At 42.1% G+C, this 18323-nt stretch overlaps 1 protein-coding gene across 6 annotated transcripts in view; it reads left to right on the top strand.

Moving 5' to 3' along the window:
* myo16 (myosin XVI) overlaps nt 1-18323 on the top strand; it is a 95562-nt gene that overhangs the window by 54338 nt on the left and 22901 nt on the right. For 5 of the 6 annotated variants that reach the window (XR_004658600.1, XM_034886246.1, XM_034886248.1 and 2 more), the window contains exons 15-27: nt 347-464; nt 1105-1252; nt 1795-1912; nt 3163-3280; nt 4036-4107; nt 4483-4624; nt 5280-5352; nt 9231-9383; nt 9829-10029; nt 11459-11534; nt 12546-12742; nt 13743-13823; nt 14935-15140. Coding sequence is in view for 5 of the 6 variants with exons in the window: in XM_034886246.1 (XP_034742137.1) it covers nt 347-464; nt 1105-1252; nt 1795-1912; nt 3163-3280; nt 4036-4107; nt 4483-4624; nt 5280-5352; nt 9231-9383; nt 9829-10029; nt 11459-11534; nt 12546-12742; nt 13743-13823; nt 14935-15140 (1703 nt within the window). In the remaining variant the exon portion in view is untranslated. The remainder of the gene's footprint in view (nt 1-346; nt 465-1104; nt 1253-1794; nt 1913-3162; nt 3281-4035; nt 4108-4482; nt 4625-5279; nt 5353-9230; nt 9384-9828; nt 10030-11458; nt 11535-12545; nt 12743-13742; nt 13824-14934; nt 15141-18323) is intronic. The other variant, XM_034886244.1, reaches the window with a different exon arrangement.

The raw sequence follows: 18323 nt of genomic DNA, 5'->3' as shown, positions 1-18323 counted from the left end.
GCTCTGCACTCAGACTATCAGTGCGGTAACATAGTGTGTATCCTGGGATTGCAAATGCTGTGTTCTGATGAAGTCATCGCTACATTGTCAATATCTGGGTCAACTGCTCTCTGACTATCTTAGGGCACAAAAAATACACATAATGGATGCATGTTGACATCTAGTGGTGGAAAGTGGAATGGGGGAACAACTCCTTTTGATTCAGGTTTTGAAATCTGTATGCAAATGGATTTCATTATTTTGTAAAATAAAAAGATATACAGACCCTACTCTACAGTGAAAGTCATTGTAAAGGATTATCCAACTTACACTTGTTACTTTTCCTTTTGTTTGGTAATATATGCAGGTTAACTGTATTTTGGAGGCCTTCGGTCATGCAAAGACTCTAAGGAACAACAACTCAAGCCGCTTTATCAAGCTGTTAACCATCCAGTACTGTGAAAAGCGGAGGACACTGCTCAGAGGTAACTTACATTTCTGTCTGTGAAAAGTGACTGTTTGTTTGTGAGCTTTACTTTCACTTTAAAAAAGTATTGTCTGTATTTCCCATGAGAGACCGGAGTGGGATGAAAGGCTGAGGCACAAAACTTTTAACTTCATTCTTTAAAATGTCTTTGTCCAGATGCAGCTTTGATATACCTGACATGAAATAACCATGTTATTTATTATTTAAATAAAGGAAATATTTATTGCTAAGATAATTGAGCAAATAGTCATTGTTTTCGCAGTCTGGATCACTAATTTATGACCACATCACTACGACATGATGACAGTATGGAGTTCTTAGACATAAACCATACAAGGTCCACAATATATCAAAGTCAGTGTTACTGTCTGACGCGGTTTGCTGTGGAATCAGGTGTACAGTAATGAAACACCAGCTGGGGGCAGTAAAAGCCCACAAGTCTAATGGTTGTATCCATGTCCACAGCATTTCTGTTTGTGCTTCATTTTTCACAGCCCTGCTCACCTTATTTACCCCGGTTAATTTGATCAGTGAGCGCTGGCCATTGAACAATGGCCACAGATTAAATGCTCAGTACTATCAATGCTATCATCAGCACTGTGGAAATGTAATTTACACGTGTGTTAAACGTGTTTAAGCCCGTGTGGATACCCACATGCTGGAGAAATCTCGTCTGGTCCACCTGCCTCCTCACCAACACAGCTTCAGCATCTTCTATCTGATGGCTGAAGGCCTGTCGCCTGAGGAGAACAGCGCTCTTTACCTCAACAATGTCCTGGCTCATAGGTACGCGGTGCAACTGTGTGCGTGCGTGCATGTTCACATAATGTATGAATAGGCATTTCTTGCTTTTACCAGATTTGTATTAGTTCTTGTGTTGCACATCTCTACTCATGTGTGCTCCTACAGTGTGATTGTGTGTTACTCTTACTGTTCTAATATCCTGACGCTTAAATAGCTCTGTTTTGAAACCTGAGAAGTACACTAGCCCCTCATTGCGTTTCCATGTGTCTTTGCCGGATGTGCATGATCCAGTTCTGCAGATTTTATACCCTGTTGTTTCTTTCTCTTCCTTCCTAAAAACAGCTTTCTGCATAGTTCGACTGAGATTGTAACTCTGCCTAAAACTACCTCATAAATCATTTGGTTCCAGATCTCTCTCATCCAAAAATATGCTCATAAATTCCTGTAGAGCACGTGTAGATATTTGTAACCAGTGCACCTGTACACCAATCATAGGACACACCTTGTCCTCCTATATTTATTTTGTTTATGTGGTTGCCTGAAATATTGGTCCACATTGTTCCATCTTTCTGTCCTTACTCCAGGTATCTTAGTGGAGGACTTCCAGGGGAGAACCTACCAGTAGCCACGGCCTCCACCGAGAGCAGGGAACGCCTCGCAGCAGTCAAACAAGCCCTGCGAGCCTTGGGCTTTAACAAGCAGGTATCAATTGGCATTGCATTTGGCTCCTGTTGAGCATTATAATTCTAAGTTTATTGACAGCAAAAGATTCAAAGTGTTGATGTCACAGACCCTGAAATATGAGGTGATTGATGAGATCTTATCACAGATGAGATCTTTTTGCTGACACAAATTGAATGTGTCTAAGCATGTCTGAGTCCTGGCCTGGATCCTCCAAAGGATGTGACTCCTCATGGAGAGCAAAACTAATGACTCATTCTATGGGCTTTTGTGTATTTACCCAGTTAAAGCTTGTAAAAAGTAATTTCCAAGTTAACAAGGATTCTTCATGCTTCATTGAGCAATTGATCACTGCATAATGGATTGTGCATTTGGAATGAAATGGGCATCATCAGTCTGTAATGAGATATTTGGCCAAATCTTTTGGATATCTTATAAATGTTTAAAATTATCTGCTGCGTGCATGTAGTGGGCTGCAGTGTGTTGTACAGTCCGTTCTTTGTACACCACCAGCCATGTTCCTAGCCCATTATCAGGATCTATTCTAAGATTCCCAGCCAGACTCTGTCAGCAGTGAGTGACCACCATCTCACCTTTTAATCCAGCAGCAGTCAATACACGCAGGCAAGGCTTTAAAGACCGAGGAATAGAGTCTTATATCCGAGGGTACTAGTGTCCAGGGGACCTAAGGAGTGGGGGAGTGGAAGTGATAGACCACCCATTGGTCTCTGTCTAAGTCTAATCGGGAGGAATCCCAGTCCAGACCCAAAGGTCAATCGTCATTAACGCTCCCTAACACTCCTTTTCTCTCCTTCCTCCAGAGGGAGGGGGATCTGTCTGTGTATAGAGTGTCAGACAGAGACTAATGCTTGTGTTTATCTCCCAGATATCAGCTCCAATATCCTGCCTTGAGAGAGTGCATACACAGACAAATTCACACACACACACATACACACACACAAACACACAAGCACAACACCTCAAAGTTGAACATCCCCCGCTCTGAGATTCAGAGCACTGGGTAATCGGGTATTTAAGCGCCCTCTACTCAAGGGCATAGAGGGAGGGAAATTGGGATGGAGGAAGAGAAGTGTGTGTGAATGAAAGGAGGAGGATTGATGCATCATAAAACTGCATCTGATTTTCTATTTGTACATTATTTACTTTTATACGATATTTTGACATACACAACATATAATCTCTGTTTCTGTTGGTCTCCGTTCTTTGCTACTTCATCTCCTTTTCATGTTTCTTTCTCCTCTCTCTGCTAGGAGGTGGATTCCGTGTTCATGCTGCTATCTGCTGTGCTCCATATTGGGGACCTACAATTTACTGCATTGACAGATGCCGATACAGCCTTCCCTTCTGACCCCCAGCAGCTGGACAGAGGTCAGTGGCCCCCGTCACATGCCCAGGCCACATCCCATTTCCACTCTGTGTGGAGGTGGGTAAGGAGGGGTGCATCGCACCCACTCATCTTGTTTACCTTGTCGTCATCACTACTCCTTTCCTCTCCCCCTTTTGAGTTTTGCTTGGCAGCTTGCCAGCACTAGCTAAAGGCCAGTCACCGGTTTGGTAAGCCACTGTTTCTGCCAAAATGTAACCACAGTGAGGAGAGATCACTCTTTAACACACACTTAACTGCTATTGATGTCAGTTTTTTCTCCTTTTCTCTCTCTCCCTCATTATGCAACTGTTACATTTGGTCCTGTTACCCCTGAACTGAGTGAGATGGTAAACAAATAACATCAGCGCCTGGATGGGAAAGAGCCAGTTGATGGCTAGTGATGTCAGCAAAGGGTTTCTGTCACCTGTTTCTGATGCTTGTTTATGGGTTCTGCTCAGAAATGGTGCTGATAGCTCTGCTGATTGATTAAGTCAGGAATGTTTTTATGTATTATGTTTTAATGTAATTAAGGAATGATCTGAAGCACCACTCAACTTGTTGCTGGCAGCGGGATGTCATCGTCAGAATAGGGAAGAGCAGATTTATTTCTGGGATGTTATCAGTGCTACCATTCTGACGTCCTCACGATAATGCTGTTATTTTGATGTTTTTCAACCTGTATCCTTTCATCACTTTAATGTGAGTTATTCTGTCTGTTTTTTTCTCACTCTTCCTCCTCCGATCTTCCTCTGCACAGTTGCTGGATTGTTGCAAGTGTGCTCCAATGACTTAAGCACTGCCTTTACCTCTGACGTCCAATACTTCAAAGGTATCCACTCACCCGCCTTTGCCATCCCTTGACTCTTGCTATTCCACAGACATAAGTAGATTCACTCACAATGCAGAGACATGTAGAGGAATGACTGAAACACAGTGGAAATCATCAATAGAGCTTTCAATAAGGTGTTGCTACTTATATTCCAAAAAGCAACAGGTCTTCATTAGCGTAAGATAAGTCTGTTGTCTCTAATTTTGCCTATAGCAGGTGACTATGACCTCAGTGCTTTGCGAATTAGGTGTTCCAAATTGAAGGAATTTTTTGTAAAAAATAGCTCCAGAAGGGTAACAGAAAGATGTTTTGACTATCACTGTGCTGTGAACCAAATGGTCAAGAAACGGTGTTTTCATGTCCCTTTTGTCTCAGGTGACATGATCACTCGGCGCCACACGGTGGAGATGTCAGAGCAGTACAGAGACCAGCTCGCGAAGGCAATCTATGGACGCCTCTTCAGCTATCTGGTCAACAGTACCAACGAATACCTACAGGGACAGGACGACAGCATTGGGTATAGCTGTGTGTGCGTGTGTGGGCGCGCGCATCTGTCATTTTTTTATTAGTATTACCCATCAAAAGAATTTGTTAGGAAGCCTTGGCCGTTTGTGACTGATATTACAAACATTACCTATGTAGTGTATAAATCATTACACAAGAACAGTCTCTTATTCAGAGCCTCAGAAGTGACAACATTGGTATTGTGACATGCATGAATAGGCATGTACAGCTAAATGTAAACAAGGTAGATGGAGGACATATCAAGGGTTAAGGTGAAGGTCTCACAAACACAAACTTAAATGCACGTACACACTCCTAGGTGGAGGCCAGTGGGAATTCTTGGTGTTGCTGAGGTAGTGAAGTCTTATCACACTCTGACTGTCAAATGACTGCTGCCCCATCTTCTGGAATGTGTTTGTGCTTTGCCTTGTTTAAACACCAACCACATAACATAATAAATGTGTCAACAGCACCACTCACTACTGGCACACCCCCTTTAGATTTGTTATTGCATGCGCTAACAAACACACACACACACACACACACACACACAAAACATGATCATTCCCGTCAGAGTGACACAAGCAAGCAAACAAGTTATCATGTTGATCCTGGAGTGAAAATGTGTAACATAATAAATATGCTCTCTATCTGTTAATTTCTCCCAGTGATCCTGCCTTGGAAATTGGGATCTTGGATATCTTTGGGTTTGAAGAATTTCAGAGGAATGGATTTGAGCAGGTGGGAAGATGTTCACCTTTATTACATTTCAGTCTACCCCCAAAAAAGGCTTTAATGTTCTGTTGCTTTTTTTCTTTAAGCTGACAGATTACTTCTTTTAATTAAGCCAACTGCATTCCTGTCATTCCACTGTAGTTTCTTAATCAAATTTTTAAAATATCTGGGACTGTTATCTATTTAAGACAAGACACTTTAGCCTGTAATTGTAATGAATGAGATGAGGTCTGTGGCTGACTGTGACATGATTTTCAGCTGTCCTCATATGAACTCACAGCTGACACAATGACTGCTGTGTGTGTGTGTGTGTGTGTGTGTGTGTGTGTGTGTGTGTGTGTGTGTGTGTGTGTGTGTGTGTGTGTGTGTGTGTGTGTGTGTGTGTGTGTGTGTGTGTGTGTGTGTGTGTGTGTGTGTGTGTGTGTGTGTGGTAGCATGTATGTCATAGTGCTTATTCCTGCTCAGGGCTTACGTTTCCTCCCTGTGGAACTCCCAATCTCCTTCCAGCCTTTATTAAGGCCAGTGGGTGTTGGCGTATGTGTGACCTTACTTTGATTTTCGTGTGTATGTGGTTTTAGTCTTTCCCTGGATGTTCTCAAATCCAAGTGAAAGCGAGGAAATTGCATGACCTTTCTTCTTTGGTTCTCATAGAGTGCAAGTGGCAGAAGGAAAGAGAGGAGAGGAGGCTAACAAAATGAGAAATAAAAAAGAGACTATCTCTGGTTGACGGTGGCACTGCCTGCCTCTCCCTGAGACATCTTCTCCTTTGTTGCTGCTCAGCTGCCTGTTAAAATCCCACCCATTACCCAACACCCACAGATGAGAAGAGGAGAAGCAAGTACTGGAAACTTGATGATCTCTTACAGTAGATGTGGCAGATCAGTGACAAACTAGCCCTCCCACTCTGACGTGTTTGTACACATGCAGACACATACACAATCAGGCCCCACATGCACAGCATGATCAGGGTCATTAGGGCTTGTTAATTAGAGCTGTGTTTGTCAGGGGTGTGTTGTACCTGCTCAGCACTTTGCTAATGAGCTAACTCAATCAACCACCTGCTGGGACTAAGCCTTTAATATACTAGATTAGCTTGAAGACAAAGAATAGACAAACACTGATGAAGAAAACAGCACAGCACACCACAGCACATCAACGGGTTGTGAGAAAAAATGTGTTGAATGGCACTGATTACAGTTTAATATTTTTCCCTGAAAATTAGATGAATCAGATCCCGGGAAAAGACGACCCATTTCCCGGGAATTCAGGGAAATAGCTGTTTTTATTTATTAAGCCCAAGTAATGTATCAATATCCTTCAAATAGGCATTCCCAAATCCCAAACTGACCAATATTTTATAGAACTCCATTATACAAACTAATGAAATGTGCTAAAGTAAACCATTGAAGGATTCCTAAACAATTCTATTAAACAAAATCCATTCTTTGGCTGTTAAGATTTGTATGTGGCTGCAAACAGGAGTAATCACTCAAAGTTAACCAAAATATTTCTTAATAAAGGCAGGGCAGCCCTATTTCTCTGTTAAACACATACAAGTTCAACTAAATGAAAGAAAATGACCCACAGAAATGTACAACTGTGCACTGCAAAAAGACAGAACCATAGGCCGATGTAAAACTGAATTGCGAAAAAATAAATGCCTAAACACTCTGCACATTGCATTGAACTCGTGACTTAGACTACATATTTATTTTAGTTTACAATGCATTCTCATCTTGCCCTGTCTTTTTCCTCTGAAAACGCTCTCTCTGCCTCCAAGGATGTAGACTACTGCTGTGTCATTAATTTAGTGAGCCTTTATTACCGTAGCTACATCACAGCACTGTCACCTGCATCAACATTACCATATGAAAACAATAGACGCGTTTTTTATTTCATTTTATCTCACATTTCTCGTCGTCTTGATCAGATTTCCCGGGATTAAACCCTAGCACTGATCTAATTGCATGACAGCGCCCAAAGAGAAAACACTAAAGCATGTTTATTCATTATCACACCAGAAAATGAACAATCACCCTCTGTTCAAATATCTATACTACCTTACTATTTAGGGTGCGAGAAAGAAATTCAGTAAGTCCCAATAATATGTCCAATGCAGTATGCTAAAAATACCAGGATGTTCTTCTGCTTTCGGTCGGATTTTGCAGTGTGCATGTCAGCATGCTTTTCTGGCTACTCTGACCCTAAATTTTTTGCACAACCTATATGTGCAAGAGAGTCAAAGTTTAAGTTATGAAGGAGTCCTATGTCCAAATTGTATGCATACTGCATGCCACAGTACATATTTTAAAAGGGCAGCCGCAGTACATACTAAAAGGAAAAATAAAAATAAAACTTATCTTGCAAGTTTTGTAACGATTGGACAAACAGTGCACTTTCTTTAAAATGCCTACAACTGATCAAACTGTCAGAAACATTTATTTTCAATTCAGTGTGATATGTAGCTCAGTCCAGCTCACGGCAATTTGAGAAAAGCAGTTAACCAACAAAAAAACAATTGCTAATAAAGCCGCAAGCTGCGATTCCAAGCTCAAACCTTGATTTGCGTCATTCCACGTCCAGTTATTGTGCATTTAAAGCGCCCCCTAGTGGTCAATTTTAATAAGACTTGCAGTCTATGTAAGAGGTCATTATATAGAAATTTTCAAGTTTTGTGTTGATTGGACAAACATTTAGTCATTTATAGCCGGATTTGCAGTATATCACCTGCAGTTTGTTTGCATTTATAGTGCCTCCTGGTGTTCAATTTGATTGGAACTTTCAGGGCGAGGTTCAGGTACTTATGAGGACATATCCTGAGAGATTTGTGGTGATTGGACAATGAACATGTGATTTATAGTAAAATTTGTGTAATGACACTCACCTATCTTGCTCTTGTAGTGCCCCCTAATGGCACGTGTATATAAAACCTTCTGGGTACAATATATCTGGGGCACTTATCTGAACATACCCCGTGAGTTGTGTGATGATTGGCCTTACGCTTGCTGATTTGTGTTCATTTATGTCCAGAGCCACGCCCTTTTCAAAGTTCATTGGTCAATAACTTGAAAAGTAATTGAGATATGGACGTGCTTTATACAACTTGTAATTAGATTGAGGCATTGGTGAGTCACTGAAAATTTGGATCTCAGAAATGTGTTTTTCAAATAATTGAAAATGGCGGAAAAATTTCCTTGGCGGAGCTTGATGATCCTTTTTTTGCAGAGCACATTAAGCTGCGTCTGTGTGAGATAAAATTCAAGATTTCTATAGAGACTCGTGCACACCTTTTCCAGTTATTCCCCCAAGTTTCATGTTTCTAGCTCGTTCCAGCTCTGCAATTTGAGCCGGCGCGGCAGACTAATAATAATAATAATAATAATAATAATAATAACTAAAACAGACAAACATAGAAGTGTTCTACCGCTTTGCGGTTTGAACCCTAAGTATGCAATGTGAAACTCTGCATCACTGCATCAATCCTTTTTCATTATTTCAGGAAACGTAAGCCCTGAGAAGCAGGTATAAGCACTATGAATTACACTCTAAGACACCACACACACACCTTACCCCAAATCTAAACTTAATCTGAGCACTGAATACAACGTCAATGTTTTCAAAGTGACACCTCCCTGAAGTACAAAAATGAAAAGTTAATTCCTTGACTACAAAACTGTAAGATTTTTTTTATGTTCTGCTTTGTGACACATTTATGCCCAATCGACTTCCCCCGTTGGTGCCACAGCAGGAGTTTAAGATTGTATTTGTGCATTCGTTTGCTTGAAAAAGCAGACATACAGCATTGCGTCTCTGAGGAGGAATTTTATGCAATGTGCATTAAAATGTGTGGTTACAAGTTTATGTGTGTGTTGTGTGTATTCCAGCTGTGTGTGAACATGACCAACGAGCGGCTGAGGCAGTATGTCAATGAGGTGCTATTCCAGCAGGAGCAAGATGAGTGTCTGCAGGAGGGCATCGCCATGGAGACCCCGCACCCCCCCAGCAACCAGCCAGCCGTTCTAGATTTCTTTCTTCGGGTACTGTATGTTGCTGGTTTAGACCAGCTCAGTCCAGTTTGGTGTCTCATGATTTAATTTAACATTGCAAGCCCACCTGGAGGATTAAATTCACAGACAATTTCATTAGATTTTTCTTTCTTTCCAAAGTTTAAAATGGTTTAGCAAATTAATTTCAGTTTCTCTCTTATTTTAATATGAAAGCTTCATTTGAAAGGGAGACATCCAACTCAAAAACTGTAACGTGTAAAGACTGGTAGTGGAAAAAAGTCAAACGCAAAGTTTAATATTACTGGTAGGACATGCAGTAGCCCAGTGGTCAAGATGTGTATCATGTATCACCTATGACCAAAATCCCCCAAAAATCTAAAACAAAGGAGAATGAAGTTATTGGATATTTAATGGACAAGTATACCCTACTCGGATCAATAAAGGTAAAATAACGTGAACACTGTTCCTCCTGCAGAAGCCTCAGGGACTACTGTGCGTGTTAGATGAGGAGAGCCAGAGCCTGCGGCCATCGGAGCAGACCCTGTATAAGAGGCTGACAAACCAGCTGGACGCCAATCCAACTCACGGCCTCTCTCTCACAACCAAGGATGGCAACGGAAACCCCACACCCAAAGACCAGGGCCCAGCCTTTACCGTCAGCCACTACGCCAGACAGGTCTGTCTGTTTTACTGTTTAGATGTGTTATTGGTGGGCAGTACAACATCCTCTACAACGACCTCTAAAAGCCTGAACAAGTTTGGGAAATTGATTTGGACACCAATCATATTACAGTACAGACTACTGAAAATAGCGGGTGTTAATCCCAACTGTAATGTCACAAAAATTCAGTTTGATACAGTTCTCATTGGACAAAGACAGCAGTTGCTAAAGAAGAAAGTACCAAGCTGACCCCCTGTGCTCAACTGCTGAAATCTAAATTCCTAGTACAAACATAAGCTGATATTTATAGTCAGACTAGCTGATCCAAATGTTGTGTCTGAACTGTATGTAACACATTTAATTTCTTTACCGATAAGAAATTATATATGTATGCTGAGTATGAAATGTGTTCAAGATTGTTATATTAATGTTCCAAGGCGTCTCAAGGTATGTGCTATGCTATGTGTTTGTATGGAAACCTCTTGACTTTTTAAAGCCAATTTCCCCAGTGACAAAAATGACTTGATCTAAGGAGCCTGATTTTCTGCCAATCCCACAGTTGAATTGTTGCATTGTTGGAAAATGTGGTTATGAAACAAAGGATAATTTTATTCCGACTGTGCGGGGGTGCTGACATTATATTGAATTGCTTGATTTCTCACGATAAATCATGATATACAGCTTTCTTTGGAATACATTTATTAATCAGAGCATTCACATAAGAACGTAGCACGATATGTATGTACATTTTTTTAAATGTATGAATGAAACTCAGCAGGTGGAATAGCTTAGAAATGGCTGTTTGCGGCTTGCAGCTTTCTCGTTGACTGTCCCTTAATTCACCTTTAAGGGACCGTCACCGTTGTTTCCCGTCTGTGTGTTGATCACTAAAATAGGGGGGAAGGAATTGAGTTAGAGCCGAAGGTTCCATTTACAACCATAAAAAGCAAGCAGGCTAAGACATGTTCTGTTTGTCTGTCTATCAGTCTCCGCTGAGTCTGTTGACAGCGTCGCACCGACATGCACACCGTTGTTCGGAAACAACAGCTAATCTAAGATACACATCATGTAACTTGGCCAATGATGTTGTTGTAATTGCTAATTTTCAACATAAATCTTAAACAGAGAAGGCAAAAATACAACCAACATCTCGTGGCCTCTTTCGTCTTTGTGAAAAAAGGTTAGGGTTAGTTTGAAGAAAAAACATAGTTCGAGATGACTCAACTATAGGCAGGACTTGAACTATCATATTCTAATATGTAAATTCTTAGTTGGTGACACCGCGCACTTTACGCTATCACATTGTATAGCCAAAATTAGATTGAATGTTTTTACGGAGATATAGGTCAATGTAAACTGGTTTATTCATAACTATGTTGTGTTGCATACAAGATCAAATGTATTGAATAAGTTGATTTCCATGTATGATTCAATTTTCCACCAGATTTCATATGACCTCACAGGATCACTCACAAGAAACAAGGACTCTCTTCCTCAGAATCTCCTTTTCACGATTAAGTGTAAGTACCCAATGAATAACACATGTATGAGCAATGGTGGCGTCACAGCACACTTAAACACAAAGATGCGTTCTTGTCTAAACAAAAAGCACACAGAACCACTCTTTGTTTAAGTGTGTTTGTGTTTGTATGTGTGTGTCGTATCCCATATGCAGCAGACAGCACCGGCTGTGTATATTGTCTATAGAAGGTGCCAGATGTGGGGTGTTGTGGTTAGCAAGACAGAGGCAGTCGTTGTGTGGCTGCCAGGCTAGCCTTGCATCCAGCAGCCTAATTGCTATAATTTCCATGATGAGGCTAATCTTCTAAAGGCTAGCCCTTTATTCAAACTTGGCTGTTGTCCCTCCTTCTGACCGAGTCCATGCTTCCCTGCCATTCAACCCCCACACATTGACATGCATACTACGGTGTTTTCTTCTTATGGACGTCATCCCCTCCCGTAAGTATAAGCCCCAAAGCTGTTAGGAGAGCAGAAGGATAAATGTAAGTCTGTATTCAGGTAGAAGCAATGATTGCTTAAATGACAAGACAATGATTAATTAATGATTTCTTAAATGAGTCCAGGATTCATGTTTGTTTTTCTTAGCAGTACACCTACCTGCCATCGTCCTTTCCCCTCGCTCTCGCTTTCAGATGAGAACCCCACGCCTACGTTCACACACGTTGTTTGGCATACTGAATGAGCTCATTGTTGTTATGGACCGCTCCACGTGTTGTTGTCGAGGGGCATGGTCCACCCCCTCTTGTTGTCTGACTGATTGTTTGCATGATGCCTAACTTTATGCCTTCCCTCCATCCTCACGCCTCTCTCCTTCGTTGTTTACATCCTCCCCATTGTTCTTCCATCCTTTATTAATTTATATCTGTTCATTCAACCTTTACTTATTCTCCTCCACCCACTGATTTCCACCATTGCGGTTGCATCTCTTCACCTTGATTTTTATCTCTCTCTCTCTCTCTCTCTCTCTCTCTCTCTCTCTCTCTCTTCTTCTATGTGCTTTGTGCCGGCAGCCAGTGAGAGTGTGTTACTACAGCAGCTCTTCCAGTCCAAGCTGACTCAGACTGGTTCTCTGGTGTCAGCAGCCCATGGCCGTGCCGGGCTGAGGGGGCCTAAAGCTGCCCTGTTGCTCCACAGGATGCCATCAGCCTCCCTTGTCACTGTCAACACTTTGCCCCAACAGCCCCGGAGGTACCATGACCTTACCAAGGTACAGTACACTGTTCACAGAATAGTGATTGCCAGACCTCACTTGAACCACACATGTAGCAAGTCCGTTGTTGCAGTCTAGCTCAGGTCATCTCAAAAATGCACTTGAGCATCAATGGATGTTGAAGGTCTTGTACAGTTTCTGGCCATTAAATATATACTCTAGATTAGATTTAAGGCTCAAATGGTGAATTGCTAGCTTTTGGAACTAGGTAATGGAATTTAAGAAGTGATGAACTGACTTTAAACATCAGTCGCAAGCTCTTTGTTCCATAAGAACAACTGACTGCTGTGCCGATCAATAGACAAACAGGGATAGTACTTTTGGAGGAAAAAATAACAAATTGTAATTTAATATACGTCCCACCACACTGTATGTACACCTCTGGGAATTGGATTTGTTTCAGATAGAAATGTGATCACACAGTTTTCTCATGAAGCGCAATCACAACACAATCGCACCGTTTTAAGTCCATCCCTAAGTCTCCATTTTATCTTTTTTTATTTTTAAGGTTTTGGAAAGCTTATTCTGCTGGTTTAAATGTGTGAATGGAAAGGCTTGCTGGTTGTGTAACTTCCCGGGTATCCTGCCTACTGTGTCTGTGGCTCACTAGCCATCTAAAGAGCAGGCTTAAGATAAGGATGGATCTGTCCTAACAGCTGTAAATGGTTACATTTGGTAATATTGTCGTACTACGATGGTGCAAAGACAATTAATAAGACAATAGAAGACAAAGTAATATGACAAAGTGTATGAAACAGAATAAGTTGGACTGATAGAGGAGTGGTCTAATGGGACAGTTTAGCGTGCTGTGTAAACATCCTGCATAGAATCAAGGATTTTTAAGTCATGTTTGGATCTCTAGCTAAGCCTAATTTGATGTTAATAATTCAATGGTTATGTTGTAATGATTCCATATTTTCCAGTAGCAGCTTGAAGTAAGATACACAGCTGTCTCATATTTGTTTTTTTTCTCTCCAATACAACTTTCCATTGTCAGATCTTGAAGAAAAAAGGCTCAAGCTCCTTCTTCCAGAGGCTAGAACGTTGTGGGCCCATCACAGTGGCTGTCCAGCAAAGGGTAAGAATACATTTTTAATTTTTTTACAGGGTCAGGCGTAATTCTAGTCATAAAACGTGATGCCAAGTTCTCTTTTCCATAATAGTCATTGGTTACCACTTCCAAAGTGGCTTCCTTCCAAAGAATTCTTTCTTTCTGTGTGTGAATTTCCTCTGCATGCGTTTCTCCCACAGTGAAAAGGCATGCAGGTCAAGGGATTGGACTCTAAATGTCCACAGGTCTGCATATGTTAGCCCTGTTGCATGGAGTTTATTGAAGTCCCTCAGTCCTTCTACAAAGTAGTAAAGAATTATAAGCAAAAACATTTAAAGGAAAGGAGTTCAGTGTCTGCTTGTGACCCAAGGGGGCCGAGATGCGGTTCAGAGAAGCAGTACCTTTTGGTGTGAATGAAGCCAGTGTGTTGCATAATCAAAGTTGTGGGCATGTGGTCCACGAGTCCCTTGGGGAATGGTAGGGAAGGAGAGAGTGGGCTGAAGAATGATGCTGTACCAGGCCAAGCATGAAGCACTCCACATAAATGAATGAACAATGAACAACAACCACTGTGTGGCATGTGCACGCGTTTGTGCGAGTGCATGCGCATGTTTGGAGGGAGGACGCCGTTGTAAATAGTTTTAGTGACGTTCAAAGATGACGGGTGAGGTCATGATCATTGTACCTTTAGGGTATGCGGAGCACAGACTGACGTCAGTGGCAGAGACACATATGTAAGGGTTTACGTGTTTGTAGATGTGTGGGTATATGTGTGTGTCTGCAGGATCTTGGATGCAACATCTGTGAATTCTGGGCTCTCTCACACTCACACACCCTTCGGAAGAGCAAAGAGCTCTTTGTGTTTTTGCTTCCTCCCGAGGCAACCTTCCCCCCAAAAAAAAAGAAATGTCTAAAAACACTTTGTGATCTCACTCAGGTCATTATTGCTCGCAAATCAAGTTGCAATATCAAAAGGAAGAAGTCAGAGCACCACTTCTTCCCTCAACTAGTCCTTGGTGCACTATAACAGCATAATAATGCTGTTAATCAGACCCTAACGTATTGCTCATTCTATTATAATTGTACAATTACCAGTGACTGCCATCAAGTGTATCTCCTCTCCTTAATCCTCTTTCAGAAGTCGCTGTCAGAAGTGATCAGTAAGCTGCAGGCGTGCACTCCTCACTTTGTGGAGTGTGTTCACCCCAACGCCAGTGGTCAGCCAGACAGTTTTGACAGCTTCCATGTGTCTACCCAGCTGCAGTACATCGGGGTACTTGAGATGGTGCGCATGATCCGTTATGGATACCCTGTCCGCCTGTCCTTCCCAGGCTTCCTCAGCAGGTCAGTGCCAGAGCATGTTGCATAATTAGGAGAGCTGTAACTCTCAGAACACATGCTGTGAAGTTATTTTTCTGTCTCTGTATGCTGATTCATTCACTTCACAGCCTCCTCTTCTCTTTCAGTTTCTTCTTTAAGGAAAAGGTCTTTAGGATGATGGATTGCTCTGCTTCCTCGCACTGATCTCAGTTGTTCAGATACATTACGTTCACAGCAGGTCACTATGATCTCTGTCAGTTAATATATGATAGGCTGAGCAGGTCAGAGATAGCTGAAAGCAAAGCTTTTCAACATATACCTTCTCTAAGGGCATATGCTGTTCAGGATCACATGCAGACTGACAGTAGCACTGACAAGTCACAGCAACCCTCACTGTTAGAAAGACAAAGTGACCTTGAATGTTTTTTTGGAGTATGATGGGAGTCTATTGCAGCTGATGAATGCCGCTATCACATTTCCCGTGTCAGCCCGACACACACACATTATCCGATCCTTTGTGTGTGAGGTCTCCATGCCCCCGCACTTGAATGTTCATCATAATTTCTCCCCATCTCTTTCACCATGTACCCAACTTTTCTGCAAAGTGGTAGATCCCTGTCCCTTACTTTCACTTGCTTCTTGAATCCATCTTACTTTTGTTTCACTCTGTATTTTTGGGATGTAGAGAAATGAATGTGTCTCTCTATTGTGTCACACTACCTTTCCTTCATTTCTTTATCTTACTTTCTATCCCTCTCAGTTTAGCTGTTTGTCTCCTCTTGCTCCTCCTGATTCTGAGAACCAGATGAATACTGGGGAGATTTAGGTTCTAGCTTGCTTAGTTAATCTCTCTCTCTCTCTCTTCTTATTCTCTCTCTTTCTTTCTTTCTCTCTCTCTCTCTCTCTCTCTTTCCTCTCTCCTCAGTCTGTCTCCCAGCCCATCTCCAGCTCTTTTTGATGATGAAGGGATTAACATAAACATTCCTGCAAGAATAAAAGAGGACAAAGCTAGTCACATGCCCCCCCCAAAAAAAAGCTTTCCACTACCCTGCTGTTGACATCATGACATCACTGGACGCGCGCGCACACACACACACACACACACACACACACACAAAATCTGTTGTTGTGTGTCCCTGACAATATTATCACTGTTTTAAGCAAGAAGGCTTGTCGTAATTGTAAATAAATCACAGGCAATAAAGCATTTTACTGCTGAACAAAAACCAAGGCTATGGTTCACACTCACAACTAAAGGGTTTCAAGTGGACAAGTATGTAACACCAGAAAAGGGATGCATACTGTCGTAAAGACGGTGACACAGCACTGTGTAGATGCAGGCAATGCCATCCATCTTCGACCGCTTATCCGGTATCGGGTCGCGGGGGCAGCAGCTCCAGCAGGGGACCCCAAACTTCCCTTTCCCGAGCCACATCAACCAGCTCCGACTGGGGGATCCCGAGGCGTTCCCAGGCCAGGTTGGAGATATAATCTCGCCACCTAGTCCTGGGTCTTCCCCGAGGCCTCCTCCCAGCTGGACGTGCCTGGAACACCTCCCTAGGGAGGCGCCCAGGAGGCATCCTTACCAGATGCCCGAACCACCTCAACTGGCTCCTTTCGACGCGAAGGAGCAGCGGCTCTACTCCGAGCTCCTCTCGGATGACTGAGCTTCTCACCCTATCTCTAAGGGAGACGCCAGCCACCCTCCTGAGGAAACCCATTTCGGCCGCTTGTACCCTGGATCTCGTTCTTTCGGTCATGATGCAGGCAATGCAAGACAAAGAATATTTTCAATGTGTGATAATGATATCCCTTGAAGTGTGGATGAAGTGTCCTGCATGTGTTGTCTAAAACTTAATCATTTCTGGTTAAACATACGCCAAGTGAAATAGATAATTGAAACGTACTGTATGTATAATACATTTTCACGAGGAAAAAACCTGAATAGTGAATTGAATCTGGAGAACAATGTCAAATGGTGAAGTGAATCCAATATAGATTGTGTTGTCTGTCCATAGGCTGCCACCAGCTCCTGAGTGGTGTGTGTGTGTGTGTGTGTGTGTGTGTGTGTGTGTGTGTTTTAATTTAGGCAGCCACATATATGATAATCTATTTAAAAAAAAAAAAAAGGGTGAGACCAGCAAACATAAAATGTTGTTGGGTGTAAAGCACAGTGTGTGAGGGCAATAGTGTGTGTATTTTCAGTGAATTGGTCATAGGTTGAGGTATAGCTCGTTCTTTGCCAAACACTTCCTGCAGGTTGTTACAGTGAGATGTAACGTTGGACCGGTTGACATGGTGTGATTGAGCAACGAACACATTTATTATTTATTCAGTCAATCAATTTATTATTTGTCCCAGGGGGCAATTTGTACTATAGTCTCAGGTGTAGACTGTGTGACAGGTTAGTTCACATGCAGGCCACAATTATACCAGCTGTCTTGTCAATGTGGGGATTTGGCAGAGCGAGACATAGTTTTATCAAAACTAGTCAAAATCAGCCGTCAAGAGCATGGACAATGATCTATTTTCGGAATTAGCTGAATCTAATCTCTAAATCCATTAAAGCAGAATACTGGTGTATCTCATTCCCTTGGTAGGTCTCAATGCACCGTGTCAAATGGGATACATGTGAGGTAAAAAAGGAAACTCAACTTTGTCGTCAGGTCTGATCTTTTGCTGGATAATCAGCACAGTTAGCTAGAAAGCCAGTAAAGATAGTATCCCTTTTTCTGTAATTGGATACTTTGTATACTGTAGGTCTGCTTCAAAATCTTAGAAGGTCTAGCAGGCAGCTCCTCACTGCTCCTAGGTCAAGAAGGGCCCGGTGAGTAAGGAGATTATTCATCCTCTCATTAATACACTTGGAGGATTGAGCTTCCACAGCCCTGGAAGTGTGGTAGCTGTTGTCAATCAGGCACTATCGGTTGCAACACAGGAGATTGTATTGTTTTCTATTGTGTCTCAAACTGCCTTTAGGCTTCCTTCCAAATAGTCTAGTTTGGCTTGGTGATTTGTGTTTGTACGCCCCTTGGTCCATCTCTGATAGATTTATGATCTGGCTGTAATGTTATATTAAGTTACTAACTGTTTATGCATTAAGGCCATGCATAATTTGAGTGCTTGCAACTCACTAATGGCGGTTTTCCACTGCGTGGTATCTACTCGACTCGCCTCGGGTCTACTCGCTTTTTTTGGTTTTCCATT

Source organism: Etheostoma cragini, chromosome 11, assembly GCF_013103735.1.
Source record: "Etheostoma cragini isolate CJK2018 chromosome 11, CSU_Ecrag_1.0, whole genome shotgun sequence".
Lineage (NCBI taxonomy): Eukaryota > Metazoa > Chordata > Actinopteri > Perciformes > Percidae > Etheostoma > Etheostoma cragini.
This window is presented reverse-complemented; position numbering and strand designations above follow the sequence as displayed.